The following is a 21745-nucleotide window of genomic DNA, read 5'->3' on the forward strand; positions in this document are numbered from 1 at the left end:
TTACAAGGAAACTGGTTTATATTATTTCGAAATTTCTAATGTTAAAATATTCGTCGCTAAATAACGTAATCATTCCCAGGATATAACCGAGGTAGTCAAGGGTCCTTCGGGAAGGTTGTTCGAGGAGGGAAGTGTCAGTGACCTAAGTTTTATTCAGCAATCAAAGTATAATTGTGTAGCTGTGTTTTAATTGTTTTAAGGTATGAAACTGGATCTAACTTGTATTCGCTCGTGCTAACTTGGAATGATATGGCCGAGAATGAGGCCATTCAGGTTTATAATTATTTTATCACATGTACATCGAAACCTAAATACGTCGTTTGCGTTAACAGCCCACACACCCAAGGATGTGCTGGGGACATTGCTCTTTTATCCATTGCTCTTGTGATGTTTAACGAACTACTCAGTCGGTATGATTCCTCCATTCCTTTTCCTGCGACTTCTTAATATTTCCTCTCGAGCATCTGCCAACTTTCTTTTCGAAGCTTATAATTAAATATGTTCACTGCCCTTTCGGGCAGCCATTCCAAATTACTAAACACACACAAAATGCTGGAGGAACTCAGCAGGTCAGGCAGTATCTATGGAAATGAATAAAGGGCCGAAACCCTTCATCAGGATCATAAACTTGTTTTCTTCTTTTGACTTTTAATGTCGGTTGGCAGTATAACTTAACCCTGGCAACCTGTTCATATTCTATGCCTTCACAGTGTGATCTCTGTCAATTTTGACCTGGCCCAAGAATTCCCTCATAACAAGTGTCTTTACCAAATTTTGAACCACGGATCTATTTAGAATGTATAAATAGCCTATCTGACATTAGTAAATGGGTGATTAATTCTTAATTAATATTTCAGAGATCTAAAATCCATTTCAATAGATACAGGTCAAATCTGACCCGGAACAGCCTCAACGTACAAAAATTTGTAGTACCTGTACAGAAGTATAAAATTTGTAAATATTTTCATTTTTGCATGTTTTGGGTCACTTTAGGAAAAGTCATCACATTTTGGCTAAAGAATGGCATTTAGGGTGTTTTTACTGCTGTCAAATGTCAAAATGGATCAAATTTGACCCAAACAGTGTGTAAGGGTTAAAGGCGTATTACCGCCACCAACTGAACTGGAGCAGAAAACTCCTTGCTACTTCATCAAATAAAAGCTAAATTACCTGAGACCCGACTCAGACTGGGAGACCAATTTGCTGAACACCTACGCTCTGTCCGCCAGAGAAAGCAGGATCTCCCAGTGGCCACACATTTTAATTCCACGTCCCATTCCCATTCCGATATGTCTATCCATGGCCTTCTCTACTGTCAAGATGAAGCCACACTCAGGTAGGATGAAGAACACCTTATATACCGGCTGGGGAGCCTCCAACCTGATGGCACGAACATTGATTTCTCTAACTTCTGTTAATGCCCCTTCTCCTCTTCTTACCCCATCCCTTATTTATTTATTATTCCGCCCCCTTTTTTCCCACTCTCTGCCCCTCTCACAATCACTCCTTGCCTGTTCTCCATCTCCCTCTGGTGCTCCCTTCCCCCTTTCTTTCTCCCTAGGCCTCCTGTCCCATGATCCTTTCTCCAGCTCTGTATCCCTTTTGCCAATCAACTTTCCAGCTCTTAGCTGCACCCCACCCCCTCCTGTCTTCTATCATTTCGGATTTCCCCCTCCCTCTCCTACTTTCAAATCTCTTACTAGTTTTTCTTTCAGTTAATCCTGACGAAGGGTCTCGGCCCAAAACGTCGACAGTGCTTGTTCCTATAGATGCTGCCTGGCCTGCTGCGATCCACCAGCATTTTGTGTGTGTTGCTTAAATTACCTCAAAAAGCCCTATAGATTGTAAATAATGAAAGATAATACTGTGAATTAAATTAAAATTGCTCCCATAACTTAAAGTTTTTAAATGAAAACTATCAACCCCCAAAGCTTGTAATGAAGCCTGCATTTGATTTCTTTCTACCTTATATGCTTCACACTGAAATAATACGTTTAACTGTTTTATAATGACAAAACCCAGAATAATGATTCCCAACAAGGTATAAGGAATAATTAAGCATAGTGTGCCCAATTCTAACTGGTATCAAAATAATTTCTTCCTTTCTTGTTTTACCCCCTTCTCCTATAAACCCAAGTTTTATATATTCTATAAAAGTGTCTCCCTTATGCCCATTATCCCACACGTTGCCTTAACCCCCTAATTATTAACCCGACCAACTCCTTAGCTTCTGATTTGCTAAGTGGATTGTCTATATCCACAGTTGAACTTTTAACAACTTTTTTTTAGCAGATCAATCAACCTGCTCATTCCCCTCAACACCTCTGTGTGCAGGGACCTATAGGAAGAAAACATACCAACCAATTCTTTGAGTATGAAATAATGTTTGATGAGCTTCCAACAGTAAATCTGACTTATTCCTAGATTGACTGTTAGACTCATCAAAACCAAAAGGGAATCTCAACATATTACAACTTAAAATGGACAAATTTCCTCCACCCACAGTAAGCCTAAAATGATGGCAACCAATTCTGCTCTATATACTGATAAATGGTTAGGAAGACAGTTCTTTATTGTTACCTGTAATTCAGGCACAAAAACAGCCACACCAACATTCTCAGTTAAAACATCTTTTGTTCCATCTGTAAAAATGGTTAATATATTTTCCTTTATATATTGATGGACCAACAGACTCAAGGATAAAGGAGTCCTTAGATTTTATTAAATCAGGTAACCTAAAATCAACTAAATTCATTGGGAAAAAAAGCAAGAAGTGGTTACCGAGAAATCTACAGTAGGGGATATCGCATAATCCAATATTCCTAGTGTGATAAGAAACCCAGCCACCCAAAACTAAGTAGACTCTTCCTTGTTTCCAACAGTCGTCTAGCACACCTTTAAGAGGATGATAATTATTCTCATACTCCGTCACTCCAAGGACAAAAGGCCAAGTTCACTCAGCCTATTCTCATAAGGCATGCTCCCCAATCCAGGCAACATCCTTGTAAATCTCCTCTGCACCCTTTCTATGGTTTCCACATCCTTCCTGTAGTGAGGCGACCACAACTGAGCACAATACCCCAAGTGGGGTCTGACCAGGGTCCTATATAGCTGCAACATCACCTCTCAGCTCCCCTCTAAGACAACTTCAACATAACATCCCATCGCCTGTACTGAATACTTTGATTTATGAAGCCCAGTGTGCTAAAAGCTTTCTTTACGACCCTGTCAATCTGTGACACCAAGTATGTGAAGAGCAAGAGGATAAGACGTGAGATAATAGGACCAATCAAATGTGACAGTGGAGAAGTGTGTGTGGAACCAGAGGGGGTAGCATCAACCGTAGGATTGAGTTTAAGAGCTGAGAGGTAATGTTGCAGGGTCCTATAAAGCTGCAACATTACCTCTCAGCTCTTAAACTCAATCCTACGGTTGATGCTACCCCCTCTGGTTCCACACACACTTCTCCACTGTCACATTTGATTGGTCCTATTATCTCACGTCTTATCCTCTTGCTCTTCACATACTTGTAGAATGCCTTGGGGTTTTCTTTAATGCTATTCACCAAGGCCTTCTCATGGCCCCTTCTGGCTCTCCTAATTTCATTCTTAAGCTCCTTCCTGCTAGCCTTTTAGTTTTCTAGATCTCTGTCATTACTAGTTTTTTTAACCTTTCATAAGCTTTTCTTTTCTTCTGTACCTGTACCCTACCATCCTTTCCCTGTCTCATTGGAACATACCTATGCAGAACCCCACGCAAATATCCCCTGAACATTTGCCACATTTCTGCCATACATTTCCTTGGGAACATCTGCTCCCAATTTATGCTTCCAAGTTCCTGCCTGATAGCTTCACATTTCCCCTTACTCCAATTAAACATTTCCCTGACTTGCCTGCTCCTATCCCTCTCCAATGCTATGGCAAAGGAGATAGAATTATGATCACTATCTCCAAAATGCTCTTCCACTGAGAGATCTGACACCTGACCAGGTTCATTTCCCAATACCAAATCAAGTACAGCCTCTCCTCTTGTAGGCTTATCTACATACTGTGTCAGAAAACCTTCCTGAACACACCTAACAAACCCCACCCCATCTAAACCCCTCGCTCTGGGGAGATGCCAATCAATACTGGGGAAATTAAAATCTCCTATCATGATAACCCTGTTATTATTGCACCATTCCAGAATCTGTTCCCTGTCTGCTCTTGATATCCCTGTTACTATTGGTGGCCTATAAAAAACACCCAGTAGAGTTATTGACCCCTTCCTGTTTCTAACTTTCACCCACAGAGACTCAGTAGACAATTCCTCCATGACTTCCTCCTTTTCTATCGGTGTGACACTATCTCTGATCAACAGTGCAACACCCCTGCCTATTTTGCCTCTCTCCCTGCCCTTTCTGAAACATGTAAAACATCTAGAAAAAATAGAGGGCTATGGGTAACCCTTGGTAATTTCTGAAGTAAGTACATGTTCAGCACAGCATTGTGGGCCAAAGGGCCTGTTTTGTTCTGTAGGTTTTCTATGTTTCTATGTAAAAAACTGGTATTCTAAGTAGCCATTCCTGCCCCTGAGCCATCCAAGTCTCTGTAATGGCCACAACATCATAGCTCCAAGTACTGATCCACGCTCTAAGCTCATCTGATACTCCTTGCATTAAAATAGACACATCTCAGACCATCAGTCTGAGTGCATCCCTTCTCTATTACCTGCCTATCCTCCCTCTCACACTGTCTACAAGCTTTCTCTATTTGTGAGCCAACAGTCCCTTTCTCTGTTTCTTCAGTTCAGTTCGCACCCCCCCCCCCAGCAATTCTAGTTTAAACTCTCCCCAATAGCCTTAGCAAACCTCCCTGCCAGGATATTGGTCCCGCTCAGATTCAAGTGCAACCTGTCCTTATTGTACAGGTCATTCAGTTGTGTCCAACTGCTAAAAATAAAATAATAAGGAATGAACCCTGATGGACAACTCGGCATCAACCTGGAAATGACAGCGGCAAAACCAACACTGTTGACCCTATAAAGTCCTCCTTACTAAAATCTGGGGACTTGTGCCAAAGCTGGGAGAGCTATCTCACAGACTAGTCAAGCATCAGCCTGACATAGTTGTACTGACAGTATCATACCTTACAGCGAACATTCTGGACTCCACCATCACCATTCCTGGGTATGTACTGTATCACTGGCAGGACAGACCTAGCAGAGGTGGTGGCACACTGGTATACCACAGAGAGAGAGTTGCCCTGGCAACTTTCAACATCGGCACTGGACCCCATGAGGTCTCATGGCACCAGGTTAAACATGGGCAAGGAAACCAACTGCTGATTAGCACATACCATCCTCCCTCAGCTGATGAATCGGTAAGTTACATGGTCGGCACAATGTTGTGGGCCAAATGGCCTGTAATGTGCTGTAGATTTCTATGTTCTATGTACTTCTCCATGTTGAGCAGCACTTGGAGGAGGCATTGAGGGTGACAAGGGCACAGAATGTACTCTGGGAGGGGGACTTCAATGTCCATCACCAGGAGTGGACAGAGCTACTAGACTGGGACTACAACAGGTGGTGAGGGAACCAACACGAGGGAAAGACACACTTGACCTCATTCTCACCAGCCTGCCTACCGTGGAAGCATCTGTCCATGACAGTATTTGTAGAAGTGACCACTGTACAATATTTGTGGAGGCTAAATCCCATCTCCACATTGAAGAAACTCTCCACCGTGTTGTGTGGCACTACCACCATGCTAAATGGGATAGACCAAACAGATCTAGCATCTATGATGCGCTGTGGGCCATCAGTAGCAGCAGAACTGTACTCAACTACAATCTGTAACCTCATGACCCAGCATATCCCCCACTCTAACATTAGCATCAGGCCAGGAGATCAACCCTGGTTCAATGAAGAGTGCAGGAGGGCATGCCGAGAACATCAGGTATACCCCAATATGAGGCATCATCCTGGTGAAGCCACAATACAGGACTACTTCCATGCCAAACACCAAAAGCAGCAGTAAGAGATAGAGCTAAGTGGTCCCACAACCAACAGATTAGATCGAAGCTCGATAGTCCTGCCACATCCAGTTGTGAATGGTGGTGGACAATCAAACAACTTACTGGAGGAGGCTCCAATAATGTCCCCATCCTCAATGATAGAGGAGCCCGGCACACTTGTGCAAAAGGTAAGGCTGAGGCATTTGCAACAATCTTCAGTCAGAAGTGCTGAGTAGATGATCCAGCTCGGCCTCCTCCAGAAGACCCAAGCATTCCAGATGTCAGTATGCAGCCGATCCGATTCACTCCACGTGATGTAAGAAATGGCTGAAAGCACTGGATACTGCAAAGGCTATGGGCCCAGACAAAATCCCGGCAATAGTCCTGGAGTCTTGTGCCTCAGATAGATCACTTTCAATTTATACTGAAGCAGGCTTTCCATTTATTGGGCAATGAATTGGGCAAATGAACTGCTACAAAGTGTTGGATAGTAGCATATATGTCACAGTGTGCATCATGCATGAGGATGACTCAGAACCAAAATCTCAAATGATATTCATTGGGCTTTTTGCTAAAATTCTATTGCAAAGCAAGCTGTTTGTGCTGTGCAGTAGCTTTCTGGGACTTTGTGCTTTGTTTGTACCCAGGTTTGTATGCTCACAGGTCCAAAGTTTTTCCTTAACTTACTAAGATCCCGTAAGGGAAAATTCAGCCCTTCGAATCTATATTGACTCCCATCAGCCCGATTCCCCCTTTTATTTCCCCGCAGCCTATTCTCAACCTCCCCTCCCTCACTGTCCAATTCTCCTGCCACCCAGCAACACAACACTAGGCATAACTTATTAACCTAACAGAATATCCCTGGGATGTAGGAAACCATGCAAACTCCACACAAGCAGCATCCAAGATCGAGCTGTGAGACAGCAGCATGAAATGCTGCAGCTTGCAAAGCTTCATGCCTGTGCTGGTGTAGTTGGCTGCCTTAGAGTTAGAGTATAGCAACACCCCTGTTTCTCACAGCTCTGTAACAGCAAAGAGAGGAACTTCTTTAAGGCAGGAGAATGGAGTTGAGAAGGATAAAGAATCAGCCATAAATCAAATGGCAGAGCAGACACATGGGCCGAATGGCCTAATTCTACTCCTGTGTTTTATGGCCTTACGATAAAAGATATAATTCACTCTTGTCATTATTGAGGTCCTGAATTGCAGCTATTTCACTTGAAGGGAATACAAACAAATTATACAGCAACACCCTGGGTTTTTTGGTTAGTTCTCAGGTCAGATGGTTGATTACCAACAAGAAATAACTAGTTATTTTGTTGTGGTTATATTGCACTTGTACTGAAGTATAATAGACTCATGGCTTATGTGTATTGTGATGGATTTGATGTCCTTGAACTAGTAGGGTGTATAATGTTCAAGAGAAGATGGATGTTCTGCAGTTGATTTTTAACCTCAGAACATGACACACTAATTATGAGCTTCAGGGTTTTAAAAACTTCTGCCCTTGTGCTCAAGTATCTCTATAACCTCACCTCTGCTTTCCTCCCTAACCTGTCCATCCCTCCAGCCCTTAAGTCCAAGTGATTGATCATTTTCTTCTCATCTTTGAGGGATAGAGAAGGCAGTTGAATTTGTGTGAAAGTTGGCTGTGTATGGTCACTGCTTAGCACAGATTTTTAAAATTGATAATTTGGATTATAACTATGGGGTTCTAATGAAGGATGCATTTTTAAAAATTAGATCATCGTCATGATTCAAGTTTATGATTATTCATTTTATGCCTTAATTTGTGAACAAATAACCCCCCAAAATTTTGCATTTATTATTTAATTTGAGATTTTGATATTGACTTACAGGTTTGTGAACAACTGTTTATATTTGGGTAATTTTCAAGCCATAGTGAGTTGATGTAATAGATATTTTAAGTGAAGCAGTATTTAAGCTGTCAATTGAACTGTTTCTCCTCAAACCTGTTTAACATGTTCCAAATTCCTCACACTAAGTTTAAAAGCACAACTTGACTATTCCTATAGTCTCCTTTGTTGTTCTCTCTGTATATTTGAGATTATACAAAACTGTACTGTCAATGTCAAAACTCACAACAATCACCTACCTTCCTGTGCCTCTTGACCTGCCCGAAATCCTTGTTACACGATGGCTTAGGTTTGAAGCTCTCATCCATGTTTTCAAATCTTTTCAGTGTCCTTCCTCTGTATCTTTGTAATTTAATTCAGCTCTACAACCCTGAGTGATAACTGTGCTCCTCTAATTCGGACCTGATTATCTTTGCTCCCCCAGCATTGATGGTTCGAACTTCAGTGCCAGACTCATAGGCTCCAAATATCCTCAACATTCCTGCCTCCCTCGCCCCTTTAAGATGATTCTAAAAGCAAAGTCATCAAGCAGGTGTGGCTCATCATTATGAGGCTGGGTATCAGTTTTTTATAAATGTGTACGTCAAGTGCCTTATGGCATTTTGCCATATTTAAAGGTGCCCTGGAAATGGGAGGAGATAATATTGTTGTTGAAAGGAATGAAAAGTCCTCATTTAGTTCTGAACAACAATTCAGCTCTAAAAGATCTGACACTTTTAGCACTGTCACAAAAGAAGGGTCAATATTTAAATAAAGGACAGCAAATAATGATGAATTTTCCTCCTTTCTCTTATTCACTTAAAAGAAATGTTTATTTTTTTCATGTTATACTGCACTTTAGTTGTTCTTGTTTTGGCCAGTAGGAGGCGCATAAGATGTACATGGCCTCCAGTTTTCCAAGCTGCCAGCAACAGGCAACCAACCACTTGAAGTCTTTTTAAAGGCATGACTGAAACTTTCAAAGAGACAACTTCCACAATTCCTTTTTGTATAACAATTGAGTAGACATATTACATAAGTAGTGATATAATACAAAATCTGATCTTCAGAAATAAATATTTAGGTGTAATTTTATTAATGCACAGGTGGAGAAGATGGCATGGCCTGGATGGTGGGTATCATTGATGATGCTTGTTGTCTTTTTGAAGCAAGACCCATCAACTCTGCTCCACCATTTTATCATGTCTGATCCATTTCCTTCTCAGCTCAATCTCTTGCCTTTTCCTCATATCCCTTCATAAGGTAAGGCCTAATATGGAGTATTGTGTGCAGTTTTGGTCACCTACCTACAGGAAAGATGTCAATAAGATTGAAGGAGTACAGCGAAAGTTTACAAAGATCTTCCCATGACTTGAGGACCTGAGTTATAGGGAAAAGTTGAATAGGTTAGGATTTTATTCCTTAGAGTTTAGGAGAATGAGGGGAGATTTGACAGGGGTATAGATAGGGGAAACATAAGCAGGTTTTTTCCACTGAGGTTGGGTGAGACTAGAACTAGAGGTCGTGGGTTAAGGATGAAAGGTGAAATGCTTAAGGAAAACATAAGGGGGAACTTCACTCAGAGGGTGGTGAGAGTGTGCAATGAGCTGCCAGAGGAAGTGATGGATGCTGGTTCAATTTCAACATTTAAGAAAAAATTGGATAGGTATGTGGATGGGAGGGGTGTGGAGGATTATGGTCTGGGTTCAGATCAATGGACTAGGCAGATTAATAGTTCAGCATAGACGAGATGGGCTGAAGAGACTGTTTGTGTGCTGTAGTGTTCTGTGACTCTATGATGTTCATTCCTAGGCATTTATTTTGATTCTTATTGACTTGAACTTTTAAAATTGCATAAAATTAGGGGTGCAGGGGCACACAAATTTCTCAGTGACACTATTTTATCAAATGTTTTATCAAATCACCTGTCAATACTTTAATGATAAGTCTGCATAATCCCATTATATGTATTACCTGCTCTAAGTTATTGTGTTCCTTTGACAGTTACATTACATTTATAAGTAAAACATATTTCAATAAGACAAACATGATCTCCTCAGGCAGTGTGTTTCATTATGAAAGGTTGCTATGATAGTTCATTTTATTAAGGCATTCTGATTTGTAACCATGGGAATTTTTTTTCCCATCAGTCTGTGAGTTTGAGGCAAAATCTACCTGATTGATTTTTCTCAATTTGAATTTTGTCAAAACAGTCTACAGCGAAGTTATAACCAGAATCATGTACATTTTACAACAGAGGTTATTAGAAAGTAACCAGGAATATTATATCTTTTTACTATTTAGGAAAATCTAAGTGTAAGTTATTTATGTTTGTGAACTGTTTGAGATAGAAGAGGAGGCAATACTATACAACCACAATGTCTTTAGATATTTTGTCCACAAACTCGAGCCCCAGTCAGGAGTTAATGACATTTTAAATGTGTTGTATTGAGTGAAGTAGAAGTTTAACAGCATGTGCGTACAAGCACACAGACAACTCTGGATATTTGTCTATCAGATGATCTCAGTGTTTGAATCCTGCACTTAATTATCATGGAGGAGCTGAGATTGAAGGGTGGGAATTAGATTTCCATGAAAATCGACAAATCTGAAGGCTTCCATCCCAGGATCTTAATGGAAGTGGTTGCCAAGCCAGTAGATGTATTGGTGGTAATCCACTAAAATTTGTTCAATTCTGGAGAGGTACCCAAGGATTGGAAAACTGCAGGTGTAATGCTACTTTATCAGCAGCCGATCAGCCAAACAACTAGCATAACTTTTGGGATGTGGGAGAAAGCTGGAACGCCCAGGAGAAACTTACGCACTTGCGGGGGGATCATGTAAACTCCACACAGATGGCATCAGATATCAGATTCAAACTGAGCTTATTGGAGCTCTGAGGTTACACTACATGCAGCTCCACTTCCCACTTCAGTCCTAAAGTGCCTACCACTTTCAGTGAGATTGTGGTCCCTTGATCCATGATATCTTGATTTAGTAAAGCATCTCAAGTGCATTCCATTAATTAATTTTCCACCTTATTACAGCAAATCTGACTTATCCAGTCTTTATGCAATTTAATGCAGATTATTGCATTACCATTGTTCGAATGCTTTTTAAAAATTTCCTGATTATGCCATATCCAATATTTCAGTTATTATTTGATGGCCTACCAAATACTTTCCACCCTTTGCTATCTCGTAAAATGACCCAAATTGATTCTAATTCTACAAATTGATTTTAAGTCAAGCCAAGATCATTTCTCAGCATTGCACTGATCCCCAGATATTGCAGCTGCCAACATGTACACAGCAAATTTCCATGAATACGTCAGATGAGAGTAATTTATCTGTTAGCTGATTGTTATTTCAGTATATATAGTGTATATATATTTATATATAGATAGTGCTCAAATGACAGTGAGCTATAAAGTGTTCCTTTACATTTTTCTTCTTCTTAGGTGGTCCCTCAGGATCAAGAATGCTTTGCTTCCTCGCTAGTTCTTTGGCCTCATCTATCACCTCAGAACCCAATGCAGGAAGCACGGATTCTGCTACAGATGCCTGGTAGGTGAGTAGCTTGTGAAGTGGTTTACTCCTTCTGCTATTTTCACGAGGCCTTGTGTGCTCCCAACATATGGACTTAAGATGCTCAATACCACCCTGAATAATTTCTCTCTGCTTTGAGTTGTCAAGGGCCAAGGATTCTCAGTAGGGATGTTGCATTTCTTCAAGGAGGTTTGAGAGTGTAATGAATCTCTTCCTCTGCCCACCTGCTGACAGAGCTCAGCAGGTAAACATCGGTAATAAAATTCATCCTCACCCTCAATCCCCCAGCACAGCCTTTGCCCAGCTGAGGATCTCAGACTCAGCATAAAATTTGTGGTCATCTAGGCCGCAGGGATCTCTACCCGCCTATATATATTTTTGAGGCAGACGTGTATAAATACCAGCAATACTATCTTTGCATAATTATTCAAATTCACTGGAAGAATAAACATTGATGAACCTCCCAGGCATTACTGCTTTGGTTATAGTCAGGTAGTTCTGCTGGGCACACCATGTTGTTTGCATTCCCAATGCCAGACTCCTAAATCAGACATTCTGTTCCTTTGTGTTAACCTGAACAAATAAGATATCTATCTGGCTTGTCAGATGAAGAGTGTTTGATGGCTCTGGGCCTGTATTCACTAGAATTCAGAAGAATGATGGGTGACCTCATTGAAATCTATCGAATGGTGAAAGGCCTTGATAGAGTGGATATGGAGAGGATGTTTCCTATGGTGGGAGAGTTGAAGACTAGAGGACACAGCCTCAGAATAGAGGGATGTCCTTTTAGTACAGAGATGACGAGGAATTTCTTGAGCCAGAGAGTGGTGAATTTGTGTAATTCTTTGCCACAGGCGGCCGTGGAGGCCAAGTCTGTATGCATATTTAAGGCAGAGGTTGATAGATTCTTGATTGGACTGGGCATGAAGAGATACAGAGGAAGGCAGAAAATTGGGGCTAGGAGGAAAAATGTATCAGCCATGATGAAATGGTAGACCAGACTCGATGGGCCTAATTCTGCTCCTATATCTTATGGTGTTATGACAAACAACGGACCCAGCACTCAGTCATAGAGGCAACCACCTACTACACTCTCTGGCTTCTTTTGCAAAGCCGATGTCTAATCCAATTTACTACCTCACCCCTCATGGCAAGCAACTGAACCTTCTTGTCCAGCCTCCCATGTGGGACCTTTTCAAAGGCCTTGCTAAAGTCCATGTAGTCAATCCACTGCCTTTCCTTCATCAATCTCATCAAAAAGCTCTATAAGATTTGTTAGCTATGACCTACCATGCACAAAGCCGTATTGACTATCCCTAATTAGGCCTTGTCTATCCAAATGTTTATATATCTAATCCCATAGCATACCTTGCAATAATTTGCCCACTCCTGATGTCAGGCTGAAAGGCCTCTAATTTACTGGCTTATTCTTAGAGCCTTTCTTGAAGAATGGAACAACATTAGCTATCCTCCAGTCATCCAGGAGATCACCTGTGGCTAAGGATATTTTAAATATCCCTGCTAGGTCCCTGCACAAGGTCTGAGCGGACATCTCATCAGGCCCAGGAGATTTAACCATCCTAATTTGCATCAAGACAGCAAGAACCTCCTCTTCTTTAATCCTTATATGCTCCATGCCATTTGGCCTCGGTTGGTTAGACTCTGTGTCTGTCTCCTGAGTGAATATGGGTGCAAAAAATCCATTTAAGATCTTCCCCATCACTATCGGCTCCATGCATAGATGACCATGCTGATCTTCAAGTAGGTCTATTTTGTCTCTTGTTGTCCTTTTGCTCTTAATGTAGAAGCCCTTAGGATTCTCCTTCACCTTCTCTGCCAGAGAAATCTCATGTCCTCCTGATTTACCTCTGTAATGTTCTCTTCCATTTCTTATACTCCTCAAGCACTTCATTAATTCCTTGCTGTTTATACCTGCTTGCTCCTCCTTCTCCTTAAGCAGGGCCTCAATATCTCTCAAAACCCAAGCTCCCAAAATCTATTATCCTTGCCTTTTACTCTAACAGGAACATACAATCTCAATACTCTTGAAATTTCACTTTTGAAGGCATCCCACTCATCAGGCATGAAAACAACCTATTCCAATCTGCACTTGCCAGATCTTCTCTGATGCCATCAAAATAAGCCTTTCTCCAGTTTAGAATCTCAACACAAGGACCATCTGTAAGATAGCTCCTCTGTCAACACGACAATGTTTAGTCAGCCTAGCTTCTTTATGCTTGCTTAGGCGAGGTTTGAATTCACAACCTCGCAGTCTGTGATGGGAATTCTTCCAATAAAGATGGTGGCACTGGGAAATCAGATACTGTACAAGATAAGGTTCAATTATTGCTGTGTGTCCTGAGCTTACTCATGGTTTATGTTTTAGTACCTGAGTATTAATGTATATTTCTTAAAATATTGTTGCTCAGTAGAATCAAAATACGATGGAATCTCATGTGGATAGGGTGGTGAAGAAGGCTTTTGGTATGCTGGCCCTTATAAATCAGAGCATTGGGATTTCCCAACTCAGTTGGGAATTGAGTATAATGTTAAAATTGTACAAGGCATTGGTAAGGCTGAATTTGGAGTATTGTGTACAGTTCTGGTCACTGAGTTATAGGAAAGATGTCAACAAAATAGAGAGAGTACAGAGAAGATTTACTAGAATGTTACCTGGGTTTCAGCACCTAAGTTACAGGGAAAGTTGAACAAGTTAGGTCTTTATTCTTTGGAGCATAGGAGGTTGAGGGGGAACTTGATAGAGGTATTTAAAATAATGAGGGGGATAGATAGAGTTGACGTGGATAGGCTTTTTCCATTGAGAGTAGGGGAGATTCAAACAAGAGGACATGAGTTGAGAGTTAGGGGGGCAAAAGTTTAGGGGTAACACGAGGGGGAATTTCTTTACTCAGAGAGTGGTAGCTGTGTGGAACGAGCTTCCAGTAGAAGTGGTAGAGGCAGGTTCGGTATTGTCATTTAAAGTAAAATTGGATAGGTATATGGACAAGAAAGGATTGGAGGGTTATGGGCTGAGTGCGGGCCAGTGGGACTAGGTGAGAGTAAGCGTTCAGTGCGGACTAGAAGGGCTGAGATGGCCTGTTTCGGTGTTGTAATTGTTATATGGTTATACGGTGGGGCTGAAAGAGCCTGTGCTGGTTTCAAGTTGCCTTTGAAATAGTTGTAAAAAGTTTGATAAAGTTGGAAGCTGCCAAATTACAGAAAGGAGAAGACTGATGATAAATGATTGTTTAGACTGATTTTAGCAATTGAACAATGAATTAAGCATCACAAGGGAGCTTGTAGCTTTGGAGCTATTCTGAGAAGTTCCCCATATGAGATGTTACTTGATGATGTAACGGAGACATCCTAAACTCATTCTTACCATCTAATAGTGCATGTCCTTTCACCTTGGAAAATGGACATAAAGCCAAAGCTTAAATAAATGTTTTCAAATGGTATGAAGAGTTAATGACAGAACAATTTCCATCATGGCCAAGTTTAATAAATTGGTATCAATTTTGCTGATCAGTTTGTAATATTTCCTCAAAAGGCTTCTTAATATACCTTTTGCGATCTCAACGTGTTCCAAAGCACTTTGCTTTGTAAGTGTAGACACTGTTGTAATATAGGAAATGGAACGGTCAATTTGTGCACATCAAGCATCCACAGCTATGACATGGGAATAACATAGTGATGTTGATTAATAGATAAATGTCGGTCCAAGTATCAGAAATAACTCCCCTGCCCTCCTGCACCATGGAAACCTCTACATCCACTGAGAGATTATGCTCACAACCACAAGAAAACGTGCAGATCCTGGAAATCGAAGCAACAGACACAAGATGCTGGAGGAACTCAGCAGGCCAGGCAACATCTATGGAAATGAGTGAACAGCTGACATTTCAGGCCGAGACCCTTCAGCAGGACTGGGAAAAAAAAGATGAGAAGTCAGAGCAAGAAGGTAGGGGAGAGGAGGAAGACGTACAAGGTGGTAGGTGATCGGTTAAACTGGGAGAGGGGGAGGGGGGAATAAAGAGCTGGGAAGTGGATTGGTGAAAGAGATAAACCACTGGAGAAGGGCGAATCTAATAGGATAGGGTTGAAACCATGGAAGAAAGGGAAGGAGGAGGAGCACCGGAGGAAGCTGGTGGGCAGGTGTGGAGATAAGGTGAAAGAGGGAAACAGGACTGGGGAATAGAGAAGGAGAGGTGGGGGGCAATTACTGAAAGTTTGAGAAATCAATGTTCATGCCATCAGATTAGAGACTAGACAGAATATAAGGTGTTGCTTCTCTAACCTGAGTGTGGCCTGACTGAACTGTTAGAATGGGAATGGGAAGAAGAATTTAAGTGGATGGCCACCAAGATATCCTGCTTTTTCTGGTGGACAGAGTGTAGGTGATCGGCAAAGCAGTCTCCCAATCTACATCGAGTCTCACCGATATACAGGGAGCACTGGATATGGTAGATGATCCCAACAGACTCACAGGTGAAATGTTGCCTCACCTGGAAGGACTGTTTGGGACCATGAATGGTAGAGAGGGAAGGGGTATAGGGGCAGTTGTGCACTTGTTCCACTTTCAAGAGAGTACACTATCAGGCTGAGTTTATCATGTCTCTGAAAGACAGCACTTCCAATAATGTAGCACTGGGGTGTCAGCCAAGATTCTGCATGACTAGTAATTTGACTTGAGCAAGAGTATCATCCATTAAGCCACAAGTGGCACTAGCAGAATTGAAGCAATAGGAGGCAAGTGAAGGTTACAAGCAGCCTGGCATTTTAGTTTTATTTTATTGTTCTCATGGTGTGTATCCTTTTCCTTTTGTTTTCATTCATCCATTTAAAGAAGCCCACATATGCAATTACACTTTGATTACATTTTATTAGTTACATGAATTTGCTTTAATAACTCATGTGAAATGATTCAGACAACACACCCGTGCAGCAGGGGACTATTCTCGCCCACTCCACTCCGTGGACGGCTGAATATGTTTTTCAGGAAAATGTTCACCACTCCTCTCTCTGGAATCCACTCGGAATGAATCCTCGAGGGATTTTGATGCAATGGAGCATATTCCTTGTACTTCCTGTTAAATAGGAGATAATTCTGTGAAGTGGATTTAAAGTAGGAAGTGCCTTCTGCAATTATGTCAAAGCGGTACAATTTGATGAGCCATTAGATCCAAATGCTACTCTATCCTCAGTCAATAGGAAGATACTGTTGAAAGTTAAGAATATTTAACAAGTTTTTATAAATGATTTGACCAAAAACTAGAAACTAAGTTATTAGTGTCATTCACTGTTGGCACATGGCCAAGAGGTCTGTGTTGGTCTGTGATCTGAAGGTTGCTAGTTTGAGCCTCAGCTAAGGCAACGTGTTGTGTCCTTGGGCAAGGCACTTAACCACACATTGCTCTGTGACGACACCGGTGCCAAGCTGTATCGGCCCTTGCCCTTCCCTTGGACAACATTGGTGGTGTGGAGAGGGGAGACATGCAGCATGGGCAACCCCCAGTCTCCAATACAACCCTGCCCAGGCCTGTGCCCTGGAAACTTTCCAAGGCACAAATCCATGTTCTCTCGAGACTAATGGATGCCTATATACTGATACGCAATCATATATATTCAGATCAAGTATGTCCCATAAATGGTGATTCTCCTATGTTCGTTTGAAAAGAGAGAAACTAAATTCTAATTTTCTTGCCTCCCCCCCCCTCCCAATAAAAACCTAAATTTACCTGACTTTGAATGTCAGCTACCTTTTTTTCTACTGGTAGCTTCCACTCCTTTGGGTTTCAAGGTAACAAGACTTTGGTTGGTTGAAATAAGCTAAAATTCCAGGACAATACTCAAGTTTTAGATTAACAGACACAGGGCAATTAACCTGCTTCTAAGTTAATATTTTGATCTTTTTATCTACGCCAACAGTGAAAGTGATACATTGATCTTTAAACTGCATTACTTCTATCTCTAATTTGTTATCTTGAGTTAATGACCTCACCATAACTCTATGCATAGAGCAAGCACAGAATTTTCCACGTGTTTCATTTTATTAGGCTACCCCACTGGTAGAAACTTGTCTTGCCATGCTTGAACATGGTTTTATTCAGTTTATACCCTGGACAATCTCTTGCTCTTTCATCTTTAATCTATGTACAAGCTTTTAGATGGAACTGTTTCTGGGTTCAGAGTTTAATAAGAAAAGCCAACTGCCAAATCATCCCTGAACTAAGTTCCTCTCTCTCACTGTACTGCTTGTGAACACTAACCTGTAGGTAACAGCTACAACTCCAATGATGCTAGCAATGAGAAACATTCCAAGTACTAGTGCCTCAGTGGTATTTGGTGTCCCACCTGCAGCTGAGAAAAGAGTTTTGTTAATCACTCAAAATTACATTAGTTTAGTTAATTAATATGCAGAATATTGATGACAATTTCAGTGGTTCAATGGTTCCATTTAATATCAGAGAAAGTACGTAATATACAACCTGAAATTCTTACTCTTCGCAGACACCCACAAAACAGAAGAAAAAAACCCAAAGGATGAATGACAGAAAAATGTTAGAACCCCAAAGCCCCCTCTCTCCTCCCATGCATAGACAGCAGCTGCTTTTTCCAGCTGAAAACATCAGCACCCCCCACCACCCACCATGCAAGCAATAGCAAAGCCCTCAAAGAGACCATGATCTAGAGTCCATCAAATAAAAACACTGTTCAATCTCTAAGTAAAAATCAGAGGATGGGTAAGTACACGTGGAGAAATAGTCTAACAGTGCATGCACCACATTATAGAAAGGATGTGAGAATGATAGAGAGGGTGTAGAGAAGATTCACCAGCATATTGCCTGGACTTGAGCATTTCAGTTATGGGAGGAGACCAGAGAGGCTAAGTCTGTTTTCTCTGGAATAGAAGAAGTGGCATGGCTGATGTACTATATATACAATTATAAGGGCTTTAAATAGGGTAGACTGCAGGAAACTATATCCCTTATCAGAAGTGAATAAAACTAGAGTACATAGATTTAGGGTAAGGGGTAAGAGATTTAGAAGGGGACCTTTTTTAGGAGGACCTTTTACACCCTGAGAGTGGGAATCTACTGCCTGAGAGAGTGATGGAAGCAAAGTCACTGACAACATACAAGAGGTGTTTAAATGGGCACTTGAATCACCTAATCTTTAAAACCTGTGGGCCATATGCTAGAAGATGGATTATAACCATTGGTGGCATGGACATGGTGAGCCAAATAGCCTGTTTCCATGCTGTATGACTCTATTAATATGCTGGGTATTGCAACATTAATTTCAAGCATATTCAATGTAACAGTTTTCTTTAATCAGGTTTTGATCTTGCCAGTTCTAGTCATCTAGTCTGTGCTGAACTATTAATCTGCCTAGTCCCATCAACCTGCTCCCTGACACAGCCTCCGTACCCCTCTCATCCATGTACTTATCCAAATTTCTCCTAGATGTTGAAATTGACCCCACAGCCACCACTTCTGCTGGCAGCTCATTCCACACTCTCACAACCCTCTGAGTGGAGAAGTTTCCCCTCGTGTTCCTCTTAAACATTTCAGCTTTCACCCTTAACCCGAGACCTTTGGTTGTAGTCCCACCCAACCTCAGTGGAAAAAACCTGCTTACATTTACCCTATCTATACCCCTCATAATTTTGTATACCTCATTCTCATTCTCCAACACTCTAGGGAATAAAGTCCAAACCCAGGAGTTCCTAACCTGTGTTCCATGGACCCCTTGCTTAATGGTATTGGTCCATGGTATAAAAAATGTTGGGAACCCCTGTCCTAACCTATTCAATCTTTCCCTATAACTCAGGTCCTCAAGTCCCAGCATCATCCTTGTAAATTTTCTCTGCACTCTTTCAATCTCATTGATACCTTTCCTGTAGGTAGGTGACCAGAACTGTACACAATACTTCAAAATATGTCTCACCTATGTCTTATACAACTTCAACATAACATACCAACTCTTGTACTCAATACTTTGATTTATGAAGGTCAATATGCCAAAAGCTCTCTTTAATACCCTGTCTATCTGTGATGCACTTCAAGAAATTATGGAACTGCATTCCCAGATCCCTCTGTTCTACTGCACTCCTCAGTGAAAACCTGCCACTGTGTAATCCCTACTCAGGTTTGTCCTCCCAAAGTGAAACACTTCACACTTGTCTGCATTAATTTCCATCTGCCATTTTGCAGCCCAGTTTTCTAGCTGGTTCAGATCCTGTTGTAAGCTTTGATAGCCTTCCTCACGGTACACTATGCTCCAAATCATGGTGTCATTTTCAAATTTGCTGATCCAGTTAACCACATTATCATTCAGATCAACAAGCAACAAAGGACCCAGCACTGATCCCAGCAGTACTCCACTAGTCACAGTGCCCAGTCAGAGATGCAACCATCTACTACCACTCTCTGACTTCTCCTGCAAAGCCAATGTCTAATCCAATTTATTACTTCACTTTGATTAACCTCCCATGTGGGACCTTGTCAAGGGCCTTGCTAAAGTCCATGTAGAACATTCACTGCTTTGCCTTCCTCAACTTTCCTGGTAACCTCCTCAAAAAACTCAATCTGATTGGTTAGACATGGCCTACCATACACAAAGCCATGTTGACTATCCTAATTAGTCCTGTCTATCCAAATACTTATTTATCAGGTCCCTTAGAGTACCTTCAAATAAATTTCCAACTACTGATGTCAGGCTCATCAGCCTATAATTTCCCAGTTAATTCTTGGAGTTTTTCTTAAACGATGGAACAACATTAGCTATCCTTCAATCCTCCAGCACCTCACCTGTGGCTAAGGATGTTTTAAATATCTGTGCTAGGGCCCCTGTAATTTCTGCACTAGCCTCCCACAGGGTCTGAGGAAATACCCTGAGGATTTATCTACCCTAATTTGCCCTCAAGACAACAAACACCTCTGTAATCTGAAAAAGGTTGATAACCTCGTTGCTGCTTTGCCTCACTTCTATAGGCTCTGTCTGTTTCCTGATTAAATACAGATGCAAAAATTCATTGAAGATCTCCCCCATCTCTTTTGGCTCCATGCATAGATGACCAGTTTGACCTTCCAGAGGACCAATTCTATCCCTGGCTCTTCATATATCTGTAGAAACTCTTGTGTTTCTCCTTCACCTTGTCTGTTAGAGAAAGCACATGCCTTCTTTCAGCCGTCCAGCTTTCCTTCTTAAGTGTTCTCTTGTATTTCTTATACTCCATAAGCACCTCATTTGTCCCTACTTGCCTATATCTGTCATGCGCCTCCTTCTTCTTCTTAACCAGGGCCTCAATATCTCTCGAAAACCAGGGTTCCCTGAACTTGTTATCCTTCCCTTTTATTCTAACAGGAATATACAAACTCTGTATTCTGAGAACTTCACTTTTGAAGGCCACCCACTACCAAACACACCTTTGCCTGGAAGCATACTGTCCAAATCCACACTTGCCAGATTCTTTCTGATACCATCAAAATTAGCCCTTGTCCAATTTAGAATCTCATTCCAGGTACTTCCTACCTCTGTATAAAGTTACCTCTCAGGTCTCTTTTAAATCTCTCCCTTATCGTCTTGTATCTGTGCCGTCTAGTTTTGAACTTATCTACCCTGAGGAAAAAGACTATGTGCATCCACCTTATCCATACCCCTCATGATTTTATAAACTTCTATGAGGTCAGCCCTCATTCTCCTGTGCTCCAGGGAATAAAGATCCAGTGTGGCCAATTTCTCACTATAAACCAGGCCCTCTCATTCAGGCAGCATCCTTGTAAATCACTTCTGCACATCTCCATTATGACAATATCTTTGTCATAACAGAGTGACTGAAACTGTACACGATACTCACTGATAATTTATGTAACTACAACTTAATGTCTCTATTCCTAAGCTTGATGCTGTGACCGATGAAGGCCAACATGTTAAGCACTTTCCTCAGCACCCTGTCTAATTGTGCAGCTTTCGGTAAACTGTGTACTTGTATTCCCAAGTCCCTCTGTCAACAGCCTGCCATTCACTGATCCACTGGCTCTTTGTAATTCATTGTAACCTGCTTTGCTATCAATAAGTCTCCTTGATTTAGTATCAACAGCAAACTTGCTAGTCATACTATGTTCATTCACATCCAAATAATTTACAGAAATAATGAATAACAGAGACCTCTGACGCCTGGGGCATCCCACTAGTCACAGGCCTCCAGTCGGAGAATTGAACTTCAGCCATCACCCCACTGCTTCCTATTGTTGAGCTAATTCTGAATCCACCCCTCCCTGGATCCCATGCAACCTAATCTTCCAGATTAGCCTGCCATACAGGACATAGACTTGCTCCTCTG

The 21745-nt window shown here is 41.4% G+C and overlaps 2 protein-coding genes across 6 annotated transcripts in view; one reads left to right on the top strand and one right to left on the bottom strand.

Moving 5' to 3' along the window:
- The first annotated feature begins 96 nt into the window (after positions 1 to 96).
- cdk2 (cyclin dependent kinase 2) overlaps positions 97 to 21745 on the top strand; it is a 97081-nt gene continuing 75432 nt past the window's right edge. The window contains exons 1-3 of one of the 5 annotated variants that reach the window (XM_059955903.1): positions 97 to 200; positions 8956 to 9112; positions 11310 to 11415. In XM_059955903.1, coding sequence (XP_059811886.1) covers positions 11330 to 11415 — 86 coding nt within the window. In that variant the 5' untranslated portion in view covers positions 97 to 200; positions 8956 to 9112; positions 11310 to 11329. Of the gene's footprint in view, positions 201 to 5133; positions 5361 to 8955; positions 9113 to 11309; positions 11420 to 21745 lie in introns of all 5 variants that reach the window. The other 4 variants (XM_059955908.1, XM_059955904.1, XM_059955909.1 and 1 more) reach the window with 4 other exon arrangements.
- The window catches only part of pmela (premelanosome protein a), a 30039-nt gene continuing 24571 nt past the window's right edge, over positions 16278 to 21745 (bottom strand). Inside the window, exons 11-12 of the mRNA XM_059955890.1 lie at positions 17667 to 17757; positions 16278 to 16484 (exon numbers count right to left, since the gene is read on the bottom strand). Coding sequence (XP_059811873.1) covers positions 16322 to 16484; positions 17667 to 17757 — 254 coding nt within the window. The 3' untranslated portion in view covers positions 16278 to 16321. The remainder of the gene's footprint in view (positions 16485 to 17666; positions 17758 to 21745) is intronic.

The sequence above is a fragment of the Hypanus sabinus genome, chromosome X1, assembly GCF_030144855.1.
Source record: "Hypanus sabinus isolate sHypSab1 chromosome X1, sHypSab1.hap1, whole genome shotgun sequence".
Lineage (NCBI taxonomy): Eukaryota > Metazoa > Chordata > Chondrichthyes > Myliobatiformes > Dasyatidae > Hypanus > Hypanus sabinus.